Source organism: Triticum aestivum, chromosome 2A (genome assembly GCF_018294505.1).
Source record: "Triticum aestivum cultivar Chinese Spring chromosome 2A, IWGSC CS RefSeq v2.1, whole genome shotgun sequence".
In the NCBI taxonomy this organism is placed as follows: Eukaryota; Viridiplantae; Streptophyta; class Magnoliopsida; order Poales; family Poaceae; genus Triticum; species Triticum aestivum.
Window position 1 is genome coordinate 692177134 of NC_057797.1, and position 23170 is coordinate 692200303.

Consider the following 23170-nt stretch of genomic DNA (forward strand, 5'->3'; position numbering starts at 1 on the left):
TTCAGTCGGTGTTACCCCAACTCTATCTCGTATATCGCTATTCCGAACTATATGCCCTTTCTTGTGTGGCCACACATCCATCTTAACATGCACATCTCCGCGACACCTAACCGCTGAACATGTCGCCTTTTAGTCGATCAACACTCAGCGCCATACAAAGAAACCACTGAAAACAAAACAAAAACAGTGAAGAAACCGGAAAAAGGAACCAAAACGAAAAAAAATAAAAAAGGAGCCAAAACACAAAAATCAAATAAAGGGAATGAAACCACTGAAAACCAAACAAAATAGTGAAGAAAACGGAAGCAAAAACCACATAAGAAAAACGAAAAACGCAAGAAACATCGAAGAAAACATCACGCAAATCCATACTTGGGCCGGCCCAACTGAAAGCTTGCTTCAGCAAAGCGATAACTATTTGTCGACCTCACCTAAAAAATCTATTTGTCGACCGCTGGTGGCAAATAGGATTGGGCATCGCATAGGGAGAGCGCCGCCGCCACATGTCGCCTACTGGGCATTTTCTGGAATTTTTTTTCTATACGCGTTTTCGGGTTTTTTATTTTGTTTTTGTTTTTATGACTTCTTGATTTTTGCCTAGTTTTTCCCTAGGTTTTGAACATCCTTTTTTTTGCGTGAAAACATATTTTTTTCTCTTACACGAGAGGTACAAATTTGCTTCTCGTGAGGGCACAGGTTCACTTCCACGAGAGGCACACTCGGAAAGGGAACCGCGAGAGGCACAGATTTGCCTATCAAAAGAGAGATAAAACATGTTTTTTCTTTCTGTTGCGAGAGGCACAATTTTTTCATGGAGGCGCATGCTTCTTTTGCGAGAAGCACAACTCGAAAAGGGAAAACGTGTTTGTTTTTCCTCCACAGAGGTACAATTTTGCTTCCGCGAGAAACACAACTGTAAAATTTAGAAGAAAAAACCCGAGCTGAAAGAAAAAACACGTAATTTTTTTTACAAATTCGTTACATTTTGTGAACAGTTTTACAGATCCGCGGTCATTTTTTGAAGTCGTGAACATTTTGTTGAATTCAATTTGTTTTTACAAATTCATGAATAGTTTCTGAAATTATGAACAATTTTTGATTTCGCAAACATTTTTAAAAATTCGAGAACACTTTTTTAAATTTGTGAACATTTTCTCAGAACCCATGAACGTTTTTTGAATTGACGAATGTTTTCCAAATTCGAAAACATTTTTTGAATTCATGAATTATTTTCAAAAGCATGAACATTTTTTGAATTTACAAACATTTTAAAATCCATGATCATATTCATCAAAATCACGAACATTTTTAAAATTCGTGAAGATTTTGAGATACGATTTTTGTTTGAAATTCCGAACATTTTTAATGAAGCAAAAAAAAGCATAAAAAAACGAAAGGATATAAAAGCAGGGGCGCCCCGCCCCTACATGGGCCGGCCCAAAGTCCCGTGCGTTTACCTTGCTTTCCACCGCGTGGGTCGGGGAATAGGAGTCGCCCCTTTCTCTATCCATCCCGGCGGCCCGACAGCTTCGCCTCGCCGACGCCGTGGCCGCCCCGAGCTTTTCCGGTCCCCGTCCAGGTCCTCAGTAAAAGCTTCCGCATGCGGCATCTCCCCCTCCCGGCACCTCTCCAACGCCAAGCATCTCTTCCCGCTGCCCAAGCCCTGAGCCCCAGCGCAAGCTCCGGTCCCCAGATCCCCGCTGTGCCCATGGCGGCGCGGACGCAGGCGTGGCAGTTCGCGGCCGCCTTGGCCTTCTTCCACGGCTCCGAGTACGTCCTCGCCGCCGCCTTCCACGGCCACAGCAACGTCACCGCCACCTGTGAGTGAATCGCCTCTTCGGCCCCCATCTTTGCCGTCCTGAGACGGTGCTCGTGAGATTGTCTAGATGCTACTACTGGTAGAGAGTAGAGAAGGTGCTACCGATGCACATGATTCTTGTATAGTACTCCTATATGCTTAGATTACAGCGCCCTGGTTAACATGTGGTTATGTGAAGCACATATGTGGGGCCATGAGGATGTCAATATGTGTCGTTTCGTCTGATCCAATTGGATTGCTGCTGGTGTGGTTTGATTTTGTTTAGATAGTTGAGATGACTTGAGAGGAATTGGCAGAATGCATGCTTTGGCAGTTCCCCTATTTGCATAATTATCGGTGTCATGGTCTCGGCAATTTCTTCTTACCTAGCATTTAACTGAAAAACAACCATGGTATACCTGCGCTGTCCGATCTATATGCAATTGTAAGAATTTTTCTGTTTAGCTTAAGAACTCAACAGAACGAAGCTACCGAGTACTATACTGTGATAAATTTAGGGGATAAGAAAGAGCAAGCATCTTTTTTTTTTGACCCATGGAGACTAGCTCCCATGTCGGCCTTTTAGAAGAAACAAGGCATCATGCAGAGTCTGCGCCTTGAACGCGGGTGAGTAAGCTTACAGACGTGTGCTCTAGCCAACCGAGCACCACTCGTTTCTCAGAAAGAATGAGTACCAATGGGCTGACATGAAGGTTGAGGTCAAACTCCAAAATCAGAAAGTACAATTTGAGTGCCTCTACAGAGTAGTATTTTACCAATTAAGTTTTAATATGCCTGATGAATTAATTTCCTAATTAAGTGCTTCATAAGCCATCATAAGTATTTATCTTCATATATAGTACAAATTGGGGATGATTAAAAATAGTTATTCAAACTTGATTTGTTCAACTTGCATTTTTTAGTTCACTTAACTCTGGCTCTAAACTCTTTTAGTTCAACAACAACAAGAAAGCCTTTAGTCCCAAACAAGTCGGGGGAGGCTAGATCTGAAACCCATAGTATCTCGCAACCAACTCATGGTTCTGGTGATAGCAAGCTTCCATGCACCCCTATCCATGGCTAGTTCTTTGGTGATACTCCAGTCCTTCAGATCTCTATTTGATTGGATACTAGCACAATCAGAAAATTCATAATCATAGGTTATCAACTTGACACATAAGATGGTCAAAAAGAATATGAGGGGCTGTTTGGATGTTGCCCATACTAGCCCAGCCAAATCACGGGCACGCCAAAAAATTGGCTAGCTATTTGCTCGCCGGCGTCTCACCCATGGTTTGGCGTGAAAGTGAACTGAGGAAGGCCATGCAGCGTTGGCGAGCCAAATAATTGGTGCTCATCCAAACATATGCCCAACATCAGTCAACGCCAACTTTTTTGCTGGCAGCTGTTGGCTCAAATCCAAAGAGCCCCTGAAAGAACACTACCATGCATAGATTGGCATCCGCTTCTTTATTTCATTTATCTTCTTTCTTTACCATTTAATTGTAATTTGCATTATGTAACTGCGTGACCATGTTGTGAGCTAATTAAGGTGCTTCTGATGCAGCACTTCTTATCAGCAAGCAGTATGTTTTGGCAATGAGTTTTGCAATGGTGGAACACCTGACAGAAAGTCTTTTCTTCCCAGAAATAAAAGGGTATCTGTTTGTCAGTAATATTGGCCTTCTGATGGTGCTTGTTGGTGAAATTATTCGTAAAATTGCTGTTGTAACAGCTGGACGTGCCTTTACACATGTTATACGGATTCAGTATGAAGACCAGCATCAGTTGGTAACTCATGGAATTTATAGGTACTTGCATCACAATTCAACATTTATAGTCTTGAGTAATGTTGTTGCCTTCCTCTGCATGTGCTCCAACTTAAGCATTTTTTTCGTTGCAACATAAAAAACATGGTGATAGTTCTGCATAAGACCTTTGGTTCATAGGATATGATTATCATAGGAACAGAAAACTAACTGGTTATAGCTGCTAAAGTATGTTCTTAATTGTACAGATTTATGCGGCATCCTGGGTATTCAGGCTTTCTTCTATGGGCAGTTGGAACGCAGGTTATGCTGTGCAATCCAGTATCTACAGTTGTATTTGCATTGGTGTTGTGGCGTTTCTTTGCAAAGCGGATACCGTATCCTTCTAAAAGAACCATATTTCTACCTCTATATCCTAGGCTCCCCATTGTCAGAATGTGCCCAATTAATGTGAATATTTCATATAAGAGTTAAGTATATTATTTTGTGTGCTTCTTCTACAGTTTTTATTGTGACCCCTTCACTCGAGAGCAGATATGAAGAATTTTTCTTGAGGCAATTTTTTGGCTCTCAATATGAAGAATATGCACGGAAAGTGCACTCGGGGTTACCATTTATAAACTGAGTGTTTCAAACTTGCAAAGTAAGTTATTGAGTCCTCGCTTTCCAGCGTTCTGTTCACACCATGTGTTTGGATTATCAAGTTAACAGACTGCTTTGTTACATTATTTTTAATGCTCCAACCATAAAGTTTTGTCAGTGTACACTGGTAGATACATGCTCTATAAGTAAGAAAAGTTGGATATTTATGTGTCATCATTCTGTATAGTTTGTCTTTAAAGAATATGAGTAACTTTTAGTAGTTTGAGTGATTGATCTAGTCTACCAGAATCTAAAGTTTGTATTATACAAGTCCGTCTTACCACCTGTTTGTACGTAATAACCTCCAACAGTTGCAGTTTCAGATTTGAAGCACACTTTCACACTAGTTTTGAGAATTGTTTTTGAGTCAACGACCATACCATGTTGTGGGCATCTCACGTCTTACACACGACTTTCTCAACTTTCATGTATTTTAGTGTCATCTATTGCTTATGTTGTTATGGCGCTGCTAGAAGGAGGGCGCGAGAGGGCCTGCCGGGGGCCTTTTGCCCACGGCCGGGCAAGATGGAAGGGATTTCCTTCTTAATTCTTGCTTGATTAGATTGATACATCTCCTCTCTTTATATAGAGAGGTTTACTTGACTCCCAAGCAAGGCTTACTTGACCCCTAAGAAAGCGACCCTTATCTCTAATTAACCCTAAGACTAACTGGCTATACCGCCAGCCCAGGCCATTAGGCCCATTACGTACTCTAACACTACACCCCACCTGGACATGCAGCTTGTCCTCAAGCTGCAGCCTAACCAACTTATAACCATGACTCGAGGCAACACAAACCTAACACCTAAAAACAAGCCTTTTACATCTCGGCTTGTTTTATTACTCTCAACCTGAAATGGACTGGGATGATTTATTTTGGACCTCTTAACAAAAAGTGGATACCATCCGCACGTCGGACGTGCACGTGTACAGCCACCTGGATCCCATGGACACCATCTGGACAAAAACAGTGCATATGTATGGCCACCTGGAAGTGGTTGCAAGAGCGACCAGCAGAGGCGCCCTCGCGGCGGCCGGCGGCGGAATGCAGTGGTGCTACGCGGTGCGCTCTTGTCGGTGACACCATGCCTTCTCCCCGCCGGACGGCTGTTGGTCGGCACCGCACATAGAAGAGTGGAGGGTTGTCGATGGACAATGGCGAGGAGGGGTGCGCCTCCCCAATCGCCGATGTCGCAGACTTTGAGGGCGTTGTCCGTGGGGAAAACAGCATGCCCAAGATCCCCGACGCAGCGGACGAGATCGAGGTCCTTTGCGCAGCGAAGCGCAACTGGGAGGAGCGGCAGCTGCAGACCACGCAACTCCCGCACACGCCGACGCGCTAGGAGGCCGCGTGCAGCAGCCTGCAGCCTCACCGTCGCCGACACGTGGCGGGTAGTGATCCAAGCTGGAAGCGGTGACGGCGACGGCGGAAGCTTGATCTGCTGGATGGGGACGCCCTGGGGAAGCGGTGATGGCGACGGCGGGAACTTGATCTGGTGGATCGGGACTCCCGTCGGCGCGGTCGATGCGGGGCCGGAGCTGACCGGTGATGGCTGCTGCAGTTGCAGTGGCAGCTGCGGCGGAGCGCCGGGCGCGGCGGAGGTCACCAGGAGCGGTGGCTGCCATTGCAGCCAGGGCGGGGCGGTGGATGGAAGCTGCTGCAGCGGCCTGATGAGCGCGGCGGCTGCCACGACAGCCAGGACGGGGCGGTGGTGGCGGTGGATGGCAGTTGCAGCGGCTGCTGCAGCAGCCCGACGAGCGCGGCGGATGCCGCCTGGCACGGCAGCCAGGACGGGGCGATGGATGGCAGCTGCAGCGGCTGCTGCAGCAGCCCGGCGAGCGCGGCGGGGGCCGCTTGGTGCGGCGGCTGCCACGGCAGCCACGGCGGCGCGTGGCGGTGATGGGCGGCGCAGCCGGGTGCGGCCCATAGGACCCGGCCAAGAACAGATGGATCTCCTGGACCGCCTGTGTTAGGTCCCGCAGCACCCCGGACACCTCCGGGGTGAGGACGACGGGGGCGGGCGCGACGGAGGATCCCGGCGCGGGCAGGAGCGGGGCGATCGTTCGTGACCGGCAGCGGAAGAGACGGGTTGGGCGGCAGTGAAGACATGATCGAACCGAAGCTAGCTGATATCAAATTGTTATGGCGCTGCTAGAAGGAGGGCGCGAGAGGGCCTGCCGGGGGCCTTTTGCCCACGGCCGGGCAAGATGGAAGGGATTTCCTTCTTAATTCTTGCTTGATTAGATTGATACATCTCCTCTCTTTATATAGAGAGGTTTACTTGACTCCCAAGCAAGGCTTACTTGACCCCTAAGAAAGCGACCCTTATCTCTAATTAACCCTAAGACTAACGGGCTATACCGCCAGCCCAGGCCATTAGGCCCATTACGTACTCTAACATATGTATACTTTGTAAATAGCAAAAAAATTCAAATCGTGACAGATATATTCAGGAGGTACAGTTTTTTTTGTTTAAAGATATTGTGCTTCTATAGGTGGGGCCTTTCACTACATTAGAAAGACCATACAAATATATATGTCATAGATACCCTGGAATCGCAAATTTGTAATTTGTAAGAAATTTAAAAGAATTACTATGTTACAAACTGCACAAGGTAAGAAATATGTGTTGTTCTAGCTGCTGATTACTCCCTCCGTTCCTAAATATTTGTCTTTCTAGAGATTTCAACAAGTGACTACATACGGAGCAAAATGAGTGAATCTACACTCTAAAATATGTCTATATACATCCGTATGTGGTAGTCCATTTGAAATCTCTAAAAAGACAAATACTCCCTCCGTTTCCAAATATAAGTCTTTTTAGAGATTCCAACAAGTGACTAGACGGAGCAAAATGAGTGAATTTACACTCTAAAATATGTCTACATACATCCGTATGTTGTAGTCCATTTGAAATGTCTAAAAAGACTTATATTTAGGAACGGAGGGAGTAGATTCCAAGATATGGATTGCTCACGTCGCCAATCCATGAGCTCATTGGCTTATCTTGAACCAACCAGTATTTAAAGGTTGTGCGCATGTGGCATTATCACAAAATCATTGAACATGCATTGCAACATGTATGTTTTGGGGTCACCAGCGATACAGACAGTTTTTCTCCCTTCTAATGTAAATATGAACCTGGAAACTGAGTACTGATTGTCTTAATTTTTTATTATAGGCAACGCTTACCCCCTGCTGTCCTCATCATTGATATGTCTAAGAAAAGCACTTTACAACATGGACTTGAGAGATGCCAAACGAGCAAGCTATGTCATGGATTTTATACACAATACAACACAAATCTGGAATTTCATCAAGCTGAAGAGTCATTCCTCAGCTCGTCAATCTGGGGCGAATGCTAAGAACTGTTGCTGATGTAAATGGGTTCGCTTACAGCTAGTTTTTCTGGAAGCTCTGCCATTCATTAGATTCGAACAGAATAGTTTCCGCTTTTTCTGGAGGACATCGAACATTTCCAGTAGGTTCGCTGTGTGAAAGCCTTTGTAGTACAACTGTATCAAGTGTGCCTAAACATATATGCTACAACTGTACAACTGTATCAAGTGTGCAGAAGAAAAGAAACCCCCGGTTTGTTCCATGGAATCTGAAATTCACTGCAGAGCTGCAGTTCTTTTGCCTCTGGTGCACAGCTAGCTTAGAATAATCAGTCATTTTTAGCAAGAAACAGTTCTGGAATAATCTGTCATTCTGCTTTGCACAGCTCTGGAATGCGAACAAGGCGGATAAAAATGTCTTGATTCTCCAAATAGAAACTCCTTGAAGTTACTGGTGCCGGACAACCTGGAAGTGGATATGCCTTTATTCATCCAAGTTATTATTTTTCTGCCAATAGAAGTTACCTCATCACGGACAAAAAAAGGTGTATTCTATCCGCCGCACCGGTAGCAATCAGATGATGCTGATTTGGGATAAACTCTTTTGCTATCGACTTAAACGACGTCCACATCAGGTGTGCGTAGCTGGGAGGGCCATGGTCGGTCCAAAAGCACCCGTGCACATCTTATCACTCCGATCTAGTGGATGCTTTGTTCGGCTCTACTTTTGACTTTTCAACTTTCAACCACCCAACCTATAGTTCTTTTTCCAGTTGTGCTAAGAGTTAGGCGACTGCAAATTCATGGAGTCTTCATCGATTTGTAGACCGTGCAAATTGTTTGTGATTCACGTTCCTCAAATGCGGAGACCGAGGCCACGGAGCAGAACCGAGGACAGAGCTTCATGTTGCGGGTGGTTATAGTTTGGGGGTGGGCGGTTCGTCACCGGAGAGTATGGGTGGGGTGACGATAGGATGAGCGGTGGTGAAGGTTGGGTATCGACGGGGCGGCGGTTGGCTGAAGGTTGAAGAAAACAAGCATCCATAGGATTGACAATCCAACGGTCGGTTGGAGTCAACTACAATTTTTAAGTATTCAGGCATCTGCGCTCTAGGCACTCTTTTTTGTATGTGGGTGGCTGGACAGACCGGGGTAGGTGGGTGGGGGGGGGGGGGGGGGGGGTCGGGTTTCAGCAATGGGTCGGAAACTTAAGTGAACCAAGTTTGCCCACAAAGATTCCTAGATGGCTCTATATCTAGTCCTCAAAAGGTATATTGTTTGAGTGGAATCTGCTGAAAGAAAATAGTACAAACTATTTTCTACTAGAAACGATTGGAAGAAAACACAAATTACTTTAGGCTAAAAATAGTTCTGCACTGAACATTATACATTGCACGCACACACTAGACATACATAGCTCCAACATCATGTATGAAATAAATACAAAATACTCTCTCTGTTCTAGATTACTTGAAGTTATAGCCTTGCGCTCAGTCAAACTTCTTTAAGTTTGACCCAATATATAGAACATATTCTAATATATACAACATCAAATATACATAGTATGAAATATACATTCTATGATGAATCTAGTGAAACTAATTTGGTGTTGTATGATTGTATCTTAGAATGATTGTAGCTAGGGAAACTAATTTGGTGTTGTATCTTAGAATGGTTGGAGCTAGGGAAACTAATTTGGTGTCGTATCTTATAATGATTAGAGTTAATGAAACTATTGTAGTGTTATATCTTGGATTTGAATAACTAGAGTTCCCTTTAGACCTACGTTAAAACAAATATAATTGCATATAACTGAGATTGCATAGGAATTTCCCATGGATGCCATTTGGACAGTAGGAACATACCATAAAATGATTTAGGAATTTAGGAACCCCCTTTTCCCCAAGAATTGGAGGTTTCTAGACATGAGCTCCAATCTCACATTCAATTTCCTTTAAGAAGTCCAACACAATGAGTGTTTTTCTCCATGCGTGGGAGTTACCAAACATGAGCTCCGACCTCCTATTCAATTCCCTATAAGAAGTCCAAGGCAATGAATGTTTTTTATGCACCAACGGCGGGCTTATGCCGACCTAAACCACTTTATTACCCATTCAATCCGATCAATACAACGATGAATTAGAGTTGCATAAGGGGGGGGGGGGGTAATTAGCCATTACATTACAATCTCGCGGCTAAGTGGAATAACATTTATACCCTAGTCACGGAGCAGGATCTGCTTCTGAGTATTTTTGCATCGGCCGGCCCACAATTGCAGATCATCAGGCGCGGCTCTAGCAATGTTTGTAGGCCATTAATTCGCATGCCTTTAAAACAATTTTCATTTCTTCGTTTCCAAATATTCCAAATGATCACCATTGATCGAATTTTCTTAAACATAGACTCATGCCACAAATGTTGGAGATTTTGAGGGGTGCCATCATGTAAGCTGCCTAGCTCATCACAAAAGGGTTTTAGTAGTTGGCAATTGAATAGAAGATGATTGATGTTCTCGTGTTGGTTGCAAAGAGGGCATGTAATAGCAATAGTCCGACGGAAGCGCCTCTCATTGGTGTCCAGACGGTCCTTGTGTGCCAGCCAAATGAAAATTCTGCATTTGTTTGGCACGTAGTTTTTCCAGATAGCAATGACCATTCGATCAGGCGGCTGCAAACTCTAGACGGCTCTGTATGCTAGCTTGGTGCTTAGAGATTTGCCCCCTGCATAGTAACTCTTTTATCAGCAACCCGCAAGTTCAAGTTAACCGAGACCATAGTAATGTGCATAGCAATTAGTTCACATCCAATGACGTGAGAGAGTCTATTGGTAAGGTTAAGGTTGAGGTTGGGGTTAGCATGCACCCAGGAAACTAAAGCATGTTGCATGTCGGAGTGAGAAAGAAGAGTTGGAAATTGTTGCACTAAGGTAGTGATAGAGTTCGAAAGCCATAGGTCATACCGGAAGGAGGTGGTGATACCACTCCCAAGCTTAATCGTAGTGATGGAACGGAATAAGTCCAGCCCCTTAATTACGTCAAGCTAGATAAGAGTGTGGGAATTGTCTGGAGCCCCAAGGTCACGAGCGGTGGATCAGCCATATTTAGAGACAATGTAGGATGTGTTTGAGTTAGTGTCATTCTCGCGAGTCTTGGAAAGATGCCTTAGCAGTAAGCATAAGTTCATGTGTTTGAGAGAGGAGAAGCATAGACCCCCATGAGAGAAAGGTGCGCACACCAAATCCCAAACCACTATACACCGTCCGCGGGTAAATTTTTACTGCCCATCCCAAAAATTCCCTACAACGTTTTGTTGGAAATATGCCCTAGAGGCAATAATAAAATGGTTATTATTACATTTCATTGTTCATGATAATTGATAATTGTCTATTGTTCATGCTATAATTGTGTTATCCGGAAATCGTAATACATGTGTGAATACATAGACCACAACATGTCCCTAGTGAGCTTCTAGTTGACTAGCTCGTTGATCAAAGGATAGTCATGGTTTCCTGACTATGGACATTAGATGTCATTGATAACGGGATCACATCATTAGGAGAATGATGTGATGGCAAGACCCAATCCTAAGCTTAGCTCAAAGATCGTGTAGTTCGTTTGCTGTAGCTTTTCTGAATGTCAAGTATCATTTCCTTAGACCATGAGATTGTGCAACTCCCGGATACCGTAGGAGTGCCTTGGGTGTGCCAAACGTCACAACGTAACTGGGTGACTATAAAGGTACATTACAGGTATCTCTGAAAGTGTCTGTTGGGTTGGCACGAATCGAGACTGGGATTTGTCACTCCGTATGACGGAGAGGTATCTCTGGGCCCACTCGGTAATGCATCATCATAATGAGCTCAATGTGATCAAGTGGTTGATCACGGGATCATGCATTACGGTACGAGTAAAGTGACTTGCCGATAACGAGACTGAACAAGGTATTGGGACACCGACGATCGAGTCTCGGGCAAGTAACGTACCGATTGACAAAGGGAATTGTATACGGATTGATTGAATCCTCGACATCGTGGTTCATCTGATGAGATCGTCGTGGAGCATGTGGGAGCCAACATGGGTATCTAGATCCCGCTGTTGGTTATTGACCGGAAAGTCGTCTTGGTCATGTCTGCATGTCTCCCGAACCCGTAAGGTCTACACACTTAAGGTTCGGTGACGCTAGGGTTGTTAGGAAGACTTGTATGTGATTACCGAATGTTGTTCGGAGTCCCGGATGAGATCTCGGACGTCACGAGGAGTTCCGGAATGGTCCGGAGGTGAAGATTTATATGTAGGAAGTTGACATACGGTCACCGGAAAGGTTCGGGGGCATATCGGTATTGTACCGGGGCCACCAGAGGGGTTCCGGGGGTCCACCGGGAGGGGCCACATCTCTCGGAGGGCCTAATGGGCTGTAGAGGAAAGGGAACCAACCCTACATGGGCTGGCCGCATCCCACCCCCTTGGGCCCATGCGCCTAGGGTTGGGGGGAAACCCTAAAGGGGGTGCCCCCCTTGCTTGGGGGGCAAGCCCCCTCCCCTTGGCCGCCGCCCCCCCTCTAGATCTCATCTAGAGGGGGCCGGCCCCCTTCCTCCTTCCCCTATAAATAGAGGGGTAAGGGGAGGGCTGCATACAACATCCAAGGCGCAGCCCCTCCCCTCCCCAACACCTCTCATCCTCCGTAAGAGCTTGGCGAAGCCCTGCCGGAGTAGTGCAGCTTCACCACCACCACGCCGTCGTGCTGTTGTTGGAGCCCTCTTCCTCAACCTCTCCCTCCTCCTTGCTGGATCAAGGCGCGGGAGACGTCCTCGCTCCGTACGTGTGTTGAACGCGGAGGTGCCATCCGTTCGGCGCTAGGATCTTCGGTGATTTGGATCACGACGAGTACGACTCCATCGACCCCGTTCTCTTGAACGCTTCCGCTCGTGATCTACAAGGGTATGTAGATGCACTCCTCTCTCCCTCGTTGCTAGATGACTCCATAGATTGATCTTGGTGATGCGTAGAAAATTTTAAAATTCTGCTACGTTCCCCAACACATTTGTCTATCTCTTGCAGCGTCCCCGTGGGCTACAGAAGAGCACTCATCATGTAAATTGGTGGTGCCCGAAGCACCACTCTAACCAAGATTGCCCTGCCAACAAGAGAAAGCATTAGACCTCTCTAGTTAGCAAGCCTGCGGTCAACCTTGTCAATGATGAAAAAACAAGTTTGAGAGGTTCGGTTTTTTGTAGAGAGAGGAAGCCCCGGGTAAGGTAAGATTGTGGGAAGGTAGCAACAGGACAACGAAGGATATCAACAATGTTTTTGGATAGGTCGTCGTCCACGTGTATAGGTGCGAAAGTGCTCTTTTGTAAATTTATGGGTAGACCCGTTGCTCTAGAGAATTGTAAAAGTAGGTCTTTTAGAGACCGCAATTGATCGGGGTTTGGCTAGAGGACAATGAGAGTGCCTTCTACATATTGAAGAACAGGGTACGACTGAAGCAAATATGCCTTAGAGGCAATAATAAAGTTGTGCGAAAGTGCTCTTTTGTAAATTTATGGGTAGACTCGTTGCTCTAGAGAATTGTAAAAGTAGGTCTTTTAGAGACCGCAATTGATCGGCGTTTGGCTAGAGGACGATGAGAGTGCCTTCTGCATATTGAAGAACAGGGTACGACTGAGCAAATATGCCCTAGAGGAAATAATAAAGTTGTTATTTATATTTCCTTATATCATGATAAATGTTTATTATTCATGCTAAAATTGTGTTAACCGGAAACTTAGTACATGTGAATATATAGACAAACAAAGTGTCCCTAGTATGCCTCTACTTGACTAGCTCGTTAATCAAAGATCGTTAAGTTTCCTAGCCATGGACATGTGCTGTCATTTGATGAACGGGATCAAATCATTAGAGAATGATGTGATGGACAAGACCCATCCATTAGCTTAGCACTATGATCATTTAGTTTATTGCTATTGCTTTCTTCATGACTTATACATGTTCCTGTGACTATGAGATTATGCAACTCCCGAATACCGAGGAACACTTTGTGTGCTATCAAACGTCACAATGTAACTGGGTGGTTATAAATATGCTCTACAGGTGTCTCCGATGGTGTTTGTTGAATTGACATAGATCGAGATTAGGATTTGTCACTCTGTGTATCGGAGATGTACCTCTGGGCCCTCTCGGTAATGCACATCACTATGAGCCTTGCAAGCAATGTGACCAATGAGTTAGTCATGGGATGATGCATTACAAAACGAGTAAAGAGACTTGCCGGTGACGAGATTGAACTAGGTATGATGATACCGACGATCGAATCTCGGGCAAGTAGCATACCTATGACAAAGGGAACAACATATGTTGTTATGCGGTTTGACTGATAGAGATCTTCATAGAATATGTAGGAACCAATATGAGCATCCATGTTCCGCTATTGGTTATTGACCGGAGATGTGTCTCGGTCATGTCTACATAGTTCTCGAACCCGTAGGGTCCGCATGCTTAATGTTCGATGACGATATGTATTGTGAGTTATGTGATTTGATGTACCAAAGGTTGTTCGGAGTCCCGGATGTGATCACGAACATGACGAGGAGTCTCGAAATGGTTGAGACATAAATATTCATATATTGGACCATGTTATTCGGACACCGTAAGTGTTCCGGATAGTTTCGGATAAAACCGGAGTGCCGGAGGGTTACCGGAACCCCCCGGGAAGTTATGGGCCTTAGTGGGCCTTAGGGAGAGAGAGGGACGCAGCAAGGAGGTGGCGCCCCCCAAGGGGAGTCCGAATAGGACAAGGGGAGGGGGCGCGGCCCCTCTTTCCCTCTCCCTCTCCCTCTCCTTCCTTCTTCTCCTAGTTGGACTAGGAAAGAGGGAAACCTACTCCTACTAGGAGTAGGGATTCCCCTCTTGGGGCGCGCCCTAGGGGCCGGCCGGCCCTCCCCTCCTCTCTCCTTTATATACGGGGGAGGGGGCAACCCATAGACACACAAGTTGATCTTTAGCTGTGTGCGGTGCCCCCTCCACAGTTTTCCACCTCAGTCATATTGTCGTAGTGCTTAGGCGAAACTCTGCATCGGTAACTTCATCATCACCATCAACACGCAGTCCTGCTGACGGAAATCACCCTCGGCCTCAGCTGGATCAAGAGTACGAGGGACGTCACCGAGATGAACATGTGCAAATCGCGGAGGTGCCGTGCATTCGGTACTTGATCGGTTGGATCGCGAAGACGTTCGACTACATCAACTGTGTTACTTAACGCTTCCGCTTTCGATCTATGAGGGTACGTATACACACTCTCCCCTCTCGTTGCTATGCATCTCCTAGATATATCTTGTGTGATCGTAGGAATTTTTTTGAAATACTGCGTTCCCCAACCGTGGCATCCGAGCCAGGTCTATACGTAGATGTTATATGCACGAGTAGAACACACCAGAGTTGTGGGCGATAATAGTCATACTGCTTACCAGCATGTCATACTTTGATTCAGCGGTATTGTTGGATGAAGCGGCCCAGACAGACATTACATGATCACGTTCATGAGACAGGTCCTACCGACGTGCTTCGCACACAGGTGGCTAGTGGGTGTCTGTTTCTCCAACTTTAGTTGAATCGAGTGTGACTACGCCCGGTCCTTGTTGAAGGTTAAAACAACACACTTGACAAAAAATCGTTGTGGTTTTTGATGCGTAGGTAAGAATGGTTCTTACTAAGCCCATAGCAGCCACGTAAAACTTGCAACAACAAAGTAGAGGATGTCTAACTTGTTTTTGCAGGGCATGTTGTGATGTGATATGGTCAAGATGAGATTATATAAATTGTTGTGTGAGATGATCATGTTTTGTAACAAAGTTATCGGCAACTGGCAGGAGCCATATGGTTGTCGCTTTATTGTATAAAATGCAATCGCCATGTAATTGCTTTACTTTATCACTAAGCGGTAGCGATAGTCGTGGAAACAATAGTTGGCGAGACGATAACGATGCTACTATGGAAATCAAGGTGTCAAGCCGGTGACGATGGTGATCATGACGGTGCTTTGAAGATGGAGATCAAAGGCACAAGATGATGATGGCCATATCATATCACTTATATTGATTACATGTGATGTTTATCCTTTATGCATCTTATTTTGCTTAGTACGGTGGTAGCATTATAAGATGATCTCTCACTAAATTTCAAGGTATAAGTGTTCTCCCTGAGTATGCACCGTTGCTACAGTTCATTGTGTCAAGACACCACGTGATGATCGGGTGTGATAAGCTCTACAAGCCAGTTTTGCACAAGCAGAATACTCAGGTTAAACTTGACGAGCCTAGCATATGCAGATATGGCCTCAGATCAGTGAGACCGAAAGGTCGAGCGTGAATCATATAGTAGATATGATCAACATAGTGATGTTCACCATTGAAAACTACTCCATCTCACGTGATGATCGACATGGTTTAGTTGATATGGATCACGTGATCACTTAGTTGACTAGAGGGATGTCTATCTAAGTGGGAGTTCTTAAGTAATATGATTAATTGAATTTTAATTTATCATGAACTTAGTACCTGATAGTATTTTCATGTCTATGTTATTGTAGGTAAATGGCCCATGCTATTGTTCCTTTAAATTTTAATGCGTTCCTAGAGAAAGCTAAGTTCAAAGATGATGGTAGCAACTACACGGACTAGGTTCGTAACTTGAGGATTATCCTCATTGCTGCACAGAAGAATTACGTCCTGGAAGCACCGCTGGGTGCTAGGCCTGCTGCAGGTGCTACTGATGATGTTAAGAACGTCTGGCGGAGCAAAGCCGATGACTACTCGATAGTTCAGTGTGCCATGCTTTATGGCTTAGAATCGGGACTTCAACGACATTTTGAACGTCATGGAGCATATGAGATATCCCAAGAGTTGAAGTTAATATTTCAAGTAAATGCCCGTATTGAGAGATATGAAGTCTCCAATAAGTTCTACAGCTCCAAGATGGAGGAGAATAGTTCTGTCAATGAACATATGCTCAGAATGTCTGGGTACCACAACCACTTGACTCAACTGGGAGTTAATCTTCCTGATGATAGTGTCATTGACAAAGTTCTTCAATCACTGCCACCAAGCTACAAAAGCTTTGTGATGAACTATAATATGCAAGGGATGGATAAGACAATCCCCGAGCTCTTCGCAATGCTAAAGGCCGCGGAGGTAGAAACCAAGAAGGAGCATCAAGTGTTGATGGTTAACAAGACCACTAGTTTCAAGAAAAAGGGCAAAGGGAAGAAGGGGAACTTCAAGAAGAATGGCAAGCCAGTTGCTGCTCAAGTGAAGAAGCCCAAGTCTGGACCTAAGCCTGAAACTGAGTGCTTCTACTGCAAAGGGATTGGTCACTGTAAGCGGAACTTCCCCAAGTATTTGGCGGATAAGAAGGATGGCAAAGTGAAAGGTATATTTGATATGCATCACTACAAAAAAATATACTTCCGTGATGATACGTGTTTGTCACAGTAGGTCGTGTTTTTTGTCATGCATGTACATCCATGACGATTTTATGACAGAATCAAGATAGTCATACCTGTGCTGTCGTAGAAGTGTTCCATGACATTACCAAAATTATCATCACGGAAGTGTCCACTTCCATGACGATAAATCGCGCATCACGGAAGTGCTTTCGTCAAGGGTGACCGACACGTGGCATCCACCGTAACGAAACGCCATTAAGCTATCGGGTTCGGTTTTGGATCCGATAACCCGCTAATAGCCCCGACCAATGGGGATTTTCCATGTGTAAAATCATCATTGGCTGGAGGAAACACCTGTTGGCTCACCGTTGGGACAGATGTCATCCACTCATCGGACCCAAGGCGCCTATGATACATCGACACATGGCACGGCCCAACAGAGGCCCACTGTGAAAAGTCCAGCCCGTTTGACTTGGTCAAAAGGTGGTAGGCCGGCCCAAGGAAAGCCTGTTAACGGCCTGTTCGCATATAGCCCATTTATAGCCCGCTAACGCAGGGTCCGTTACGACCTATCCGAATTAGGCCTAGTAGCGTCATCTGAGCCGTCCAATATGATTCCATCCCATTTTAAGTTTCGGCCCATGTATGGCCCATGACGTCTTTCAGCCCATATGAGGCCCTTTGTAACTCTTGGCCCATTAGCGGCCCGTGGTGTATCACTTTATACCCATGTTATCTTTCGGCCTTCTCAGGGCCCATTTATTCTTGGGCTCATTTCCAGCATTCGGTTACTTACGGCCGGTTACTGCCATTTTCTACTTGTGGACCAAATTCAGCTCGTGGTTACAGTCGTCCCGTTTGTGTCCCATTAATATGTTGGGCCGTTTTCATAGCGTCATCAAATACGGCCTATTATCGACGGCCCGTTATGGTCGGCCCATGAACGGACGACTCCAACTCTAGCCCGTTTACGGCCATAATGCGGTCTGTTTTTGGCCCATGTTTGGCCAATCGATCATACGACCCATATAAGTCCCATTGATGATACGGCCCGTAGAAGGCCCATTGTTTCTACGGCCCGTAGAAGGCCCATTGTTTCTATGGACCGTAGAAGGCCCATTGTTTCTACGGCCCATAGGAGGCCCAGTGTCACTACAGTAAATATAGGTTTAGACCTGCTAATGGCCCAAGATGATTATAGGCCCACGTTTTGGCCCATATGAGTAACGGGCCAGCCTGAAGACCGACAACACTGAGATCCACTGAACCTTCCGACCTAAATTACAGCATACCGACCAAAGAATAAACCTAGACTATACAATAAAGAAATTACGACATATTACATCCACTGGGAATCAAAGTTCGCTATCGGTGATAATAAAGCACAACATGACCACGGATTACATACACTGGGCATCAAAGGTCGCCACCAGTGCATATAAACGCGCCGACAAAAGAATATGCAAAACTGAGAGCACTTCAGAAGGCAATAGACCTGGCAAGGTCGGGCCCCGCAAGCAGCCGAACAAGCTGATGAGACCTCAGTTGTGTCAACGATAGATGCTTCATCCCTAGCTGTATGGCACCATAGTGCGCAAGGCAGTCCCCTGACATCTTCATTACATCTTTGACTTCAAGTCGGAGTTGAGCTGAAGCAAGCCTTTCCACTTTAAGTTGAGACTGAAGAAGTCGAACTGATTGAGGCAGCAACTGCATAGAGGTTGTCTCACACCTGCTGGTGAGTAGCTTCAACTCACTGTCTTCATCAATACATGACCTTGGGGTCATCTCGCTGTCCTCAAGATGGTTTAGCTCACTATCTTTCCTAAAGTTCTGCCTAGCATAAGAGATACGACTCTGAAAGAGAAACAAGGAGACAAGTAATAGGTTTCACAATTGTATAAGCAAATAAATGGATCTGTTCTGCATAAGGAACATGTTTTTACAACTACAATTTAAAACTGGTAGTTGTTGCAAACATCCAATCAGATGTAAACACTAGTGGAGGAAATGATGCCTATCCAAATCTATACTAGAACAAAGTTTGAAGGCTTGATAAGGATGAACTTACATTACATGTTAACACAGGCTGGACAAAGCCCTTCTCCATGTTGATGGAAGGATAATTCAATAAATTCCCCAAAGAAAATTCTTTATAAGCGTTGCCATTATTCTACATTTTGCAAAGAGTATATATAGATCAAATAATATTGGAAGAAATAGAGGATAATGAAGCTCAGGTGCAGACTGATGATACATAATCAAATAGCAATTAATTAAGTACAGCGTTACAAGGCAAAAGGTATTGACAAGAGGAATGCAGACATCAACGTGTGCAGTGGCATTGGCTTTATTCAACATTTTGGTAAGAGTAAATGTAGATATGATAATTTTGAGAAAGTGGAGGGCAGAGCAGATAAGATGCAGAGTAATGCTAGACAATCAACTATCTCGCGATGCATGTATAGTAATACCACCACCGTCCGTTATTACTTGTCGCTCAAATGGATGTATCTAGCACTATTAAGTTCTAAATACATCAAATCAATCAACAATTAATTCGATACAGAGGGAGTACATGACAACAGGTACTTACATGAGCAATCCAAAACTTCATAACCATTGTGTTAATTCTACATTTATCTAAGAGTAAATATAGATCTTATAATTTCAAGAAAAGGGAGGATAAAGAAGTGAACATTTACAGTGATGCTACATAATCAAACAACAATGAGTGTAAGTATGCTGACAAAGGGCAAGAGGTACTGACAAGAGCAATGCAGAGCCCAGTATTGTCGTGAGATCCTATGATCCTTTGAGCAAGGAGATTCATCTGAAATTAGTTTTCATACAAGAGAGAAGGTAAGGCACATACAGAAATTTAGGAGTTCAAATTTTGAATTGATATCATAGATAATACCTGACGCTGGGCTCTCAGCAGTTCTAATAGGGGTTTGGCCACTAGAGTAGGGGTAAAGTCTGGTATAGTTGGGCCTGTGTTTTCTGTGGCTGCTGATCTATCTGATTTAACAGGTATCACTACCTTTTCCAAATACCTAGTTTGTACTCCTTGAGGATATGCACTTACCCTCTTCCTTTTGGACATCTATTACGAAAGAACAACATTTGACTGGAAAAACATAGTATGACGACACATGGAATAGGTACAGAAAATGGATAGGTATGGCATATACTCATATATGATGCTTAAACTAAGAAGATGGTGTAACAAAGTAGAAGTAATGCAAGAGGTCAGATGCAAAATATGTGCGACCAATACAACCTTGCCAAGTTAGAGCATGCACCTTGATGGGTGAATAAGATAGGCCATCCTCCACCATGCCAAGTTTGTTAGCCAGTGGATTGTTCCGCAATATTCCTCTCGTGCGCCCATTCTCATATTCATTTTGATAATGTTGAATACCTGACATGCATGAAAACATAAAAACAAGCTGATCGTGGTCATCATAAAATGGGGAAACCGTAAGCATGATGAGTATAGTGTTGACCGTGGCAGTGGGATGGCAGATCTAAAGCTGCAAACCGCGCAAAGGGTAGTTAGCAACCGATGTTTGCTTTGAAATAACAACTAAGATTTGGTATGGACAAGAAAGTACAGTCAACAAGTGACAAAGAAATGCAATTCTGCTGTCTCTCTATATGTCGCGACATGCATTTGGAAACTCAAGTGGGACCTTTAGCTAACCAATTAAATGTGTCTGTTAACTAATATCAGTATCATATCACAATCATATTTGAACAACTAAGCTTTGGAATTTTGAGTGTTGTGTTGTTTAGCTTGAAGGGTGGAGTAATGTTAGTATGACAGAAAGCACCTACACACATCATAGTAGAGTAGATTAAAGGGGAAAACCCTAAGCATCAAGAGTAAAATCAGGAGAGTGGAACTAGCTGGACCAGTGGGTGGCGCACATACTTTTCGAAACGAATATAGGAACATTAGGTGAGCGATTAAACATTCTCTATTTTAGTAATATGAGCATCATATCATATTCGTATTTCAACACGTAAGCTTTGGAATTATGAGTGGCATGTTGTTTCGCTTGATGGGTTGAGGTCTTGAGGAGCAGTGCTAGCACGACACGAAGCAGTGAAGCACCTACGATGATGGTAGTGAATATAAAGGGAGGAAACCATAAGCTTTACAAGTATAGTGACCGTGACATGGCGGATCTGAAGGTGCAAACCGGACAAAGCTACTTCGCAACCAATGTTTGCATTCAACTAGCCACTACGATTTGGTACGGACAAGAAAAGTACAGTAAACAATTTAAGATCTATTTTCCGGGTGAGATCAATAACTTAAGCACATATGGAAGAGTACCACCTCTCTTGCGACGCCGTGTAGGCCCTTGCTGATACGTTGAGGGTGCTGCAGGTGCGATGGCTGTCGGCGGTGGGGAAGGAGACTTTAGATGGCAGACAGCCAGGTCGGGGGATAAATCTTGTTGCCATGGACGAGGCGGTCATAGGAGCAGCAACGACAAGGTGGACGACGGCGCCGATGAAGCGAGACGACGCGATGAAAGGATCCTGGTCCGGAGCCGTGGATGAGAGACGTCCATCTCTTGCAGTGGACGACGGGGTAGGGGTAGCGGCTCCAGCAAGGTGGCGGACGGAGGAGGCTGGCCGCAGTGGGGAGGTTGTCGTGGCACCGACGGTGTATGAATGGGGAAATGGAGGGGGAGGGGGGATCTCAAACTTTGGGACGTGCTTGTCTGAAATGTGGGAAAGTTACGAACTTATCCCCCGTTTAAAATTTCGGACATCACGTCGGTTGGGGATAGGACGGTAATCTCGCATCTCCCAAATATTTGCCGGTAATGATTTCGGGCGAGGAGAGGGTGTTTTGCCGCCCACGGTTGGCGCCCATGGTGTATGAATGGGGCTGACATGTAGGGCGGTTGTGTCACGTCTGAGGGAAGTTACACATCTGCCCCTATTTAAAATATTAGCCTACATCGATTTCAGACGAGGAGAGTTTGTTTTGCCGCCCACCGTGGATGAATGGGGAAATGGAGGGAGAGACACATGTCTTTCAGACAAGCTTGAATCAAATGTGTTTTGCCACCCACGTTTGGCGCCCACCATGCCTGAATGGGCTCAGAGGCCGCCGTGTCACGTCTGATTAAAGTTACTAGTCTACCACTATCGACAATAGTGCAAATTCGGTCGATAAGGTGTCAAGTGTCAGGGGTAGAAAGTAATTTCCATCTCGCAAACACTTGCTTCGGGCAGCCCACAAATGATAGTGGGTGTTTAGCCACTTTGTTCAAAACTTGGGAGAATTAGCATTCATGTTTGCCCTGGGCCCTGGCAACTAAATCCAAATCCAATTTTTATTCGATTACGAATATCCACAGATAATTCTACGTTTTGTTATTTATTTATTTGAAACCACAACAAAGATTTATTCCACCTTTATATATGATTATGATTTAGAAATGCCATGATCTTCGAATTTAGTAGGTTGGATACACTTTGAGTCAAACAGTTATTTCATCCAATACAATATGCTCACATGAAAAATAGTTCACCTTATGTCAATCATACAACTACTAAGGATTACCTCGCCTAAAAAATTCAGATCATTACAATAATCTAATGACAATTTCAACTGCTATCTAAAGAAGAACTGGGATTACCCTGTGCTTCAGATAGCAGAAGCAGCAGGACCTCCTCCGTCTTCAAATGCAACATTCTTACTTCCTCCAATTCTTGGGTTGCTTGCATAATGCGTGTAGCTAATTGCATAATTTCCAGCTTCAAGATAAAGATTACCTCATTCAAGGTAGCCACACCATCTCTTTCTGCCTCTAGTAGAGCCTCGAGAACTATAATATATGTGCTCAGACTGCTCTCCGGCGGTGTTGCCTCTAAACTGCTACCATCTGGTAACATGGATGGCGCACTGCTTCCACAAATAGATTCTGGGGTTGTACATTGTGTCCTAGTGTGAACGACATCCTGAAAGGTTTTCGCTGGACATAAGTAAGAGATAGTTATCGCATGATCCAGGCAGTAAGCTTACATGGTAAACGACATACGAATTATTGCCGAGCATGGCAAGCTATATTTAAATGGTTTGAAGCAGCATCAGCCGAAAAGAAATTAAAATGGTAAGATGAAACTAGGGATATAAGTGGCAAATAAATGACATC

The 23170-nt window shown here is 44.7% G+C and overlaps 1 protein-coding gene across 1 annotated transcript; it reads left to right on the forward strand.

The window, feature by feature from the left end:
* The first annotated feature begins 1479 nt into the window (after positions 1–1479).
* On the forward strand, positions 1480–7813 carry LOC123190282 (probable protein-S-isoprenylcysteine O-methyltransferase). Its single transcript, XM_044602894.1, has 5 exons — positions 1480–1820; positions 3366–3609; positions 3816–3944; positions 4102–4210; positions 7392–7813. The coding sequence occupies exons 1-4, from the start codon at positions 1601–1603 to the stop codon at positions 4190–4192; spliced, it is 684 nt and encodes a 227-aa protein (XP_044458829.1). The 5' UTR covers positions 1480–1600; the 3' UTR covers positions 4193–4210; positions 7392–7813.
* The last annotated feature ends 15357 nt before the right edge of the window (positions 7814–23170 follow it).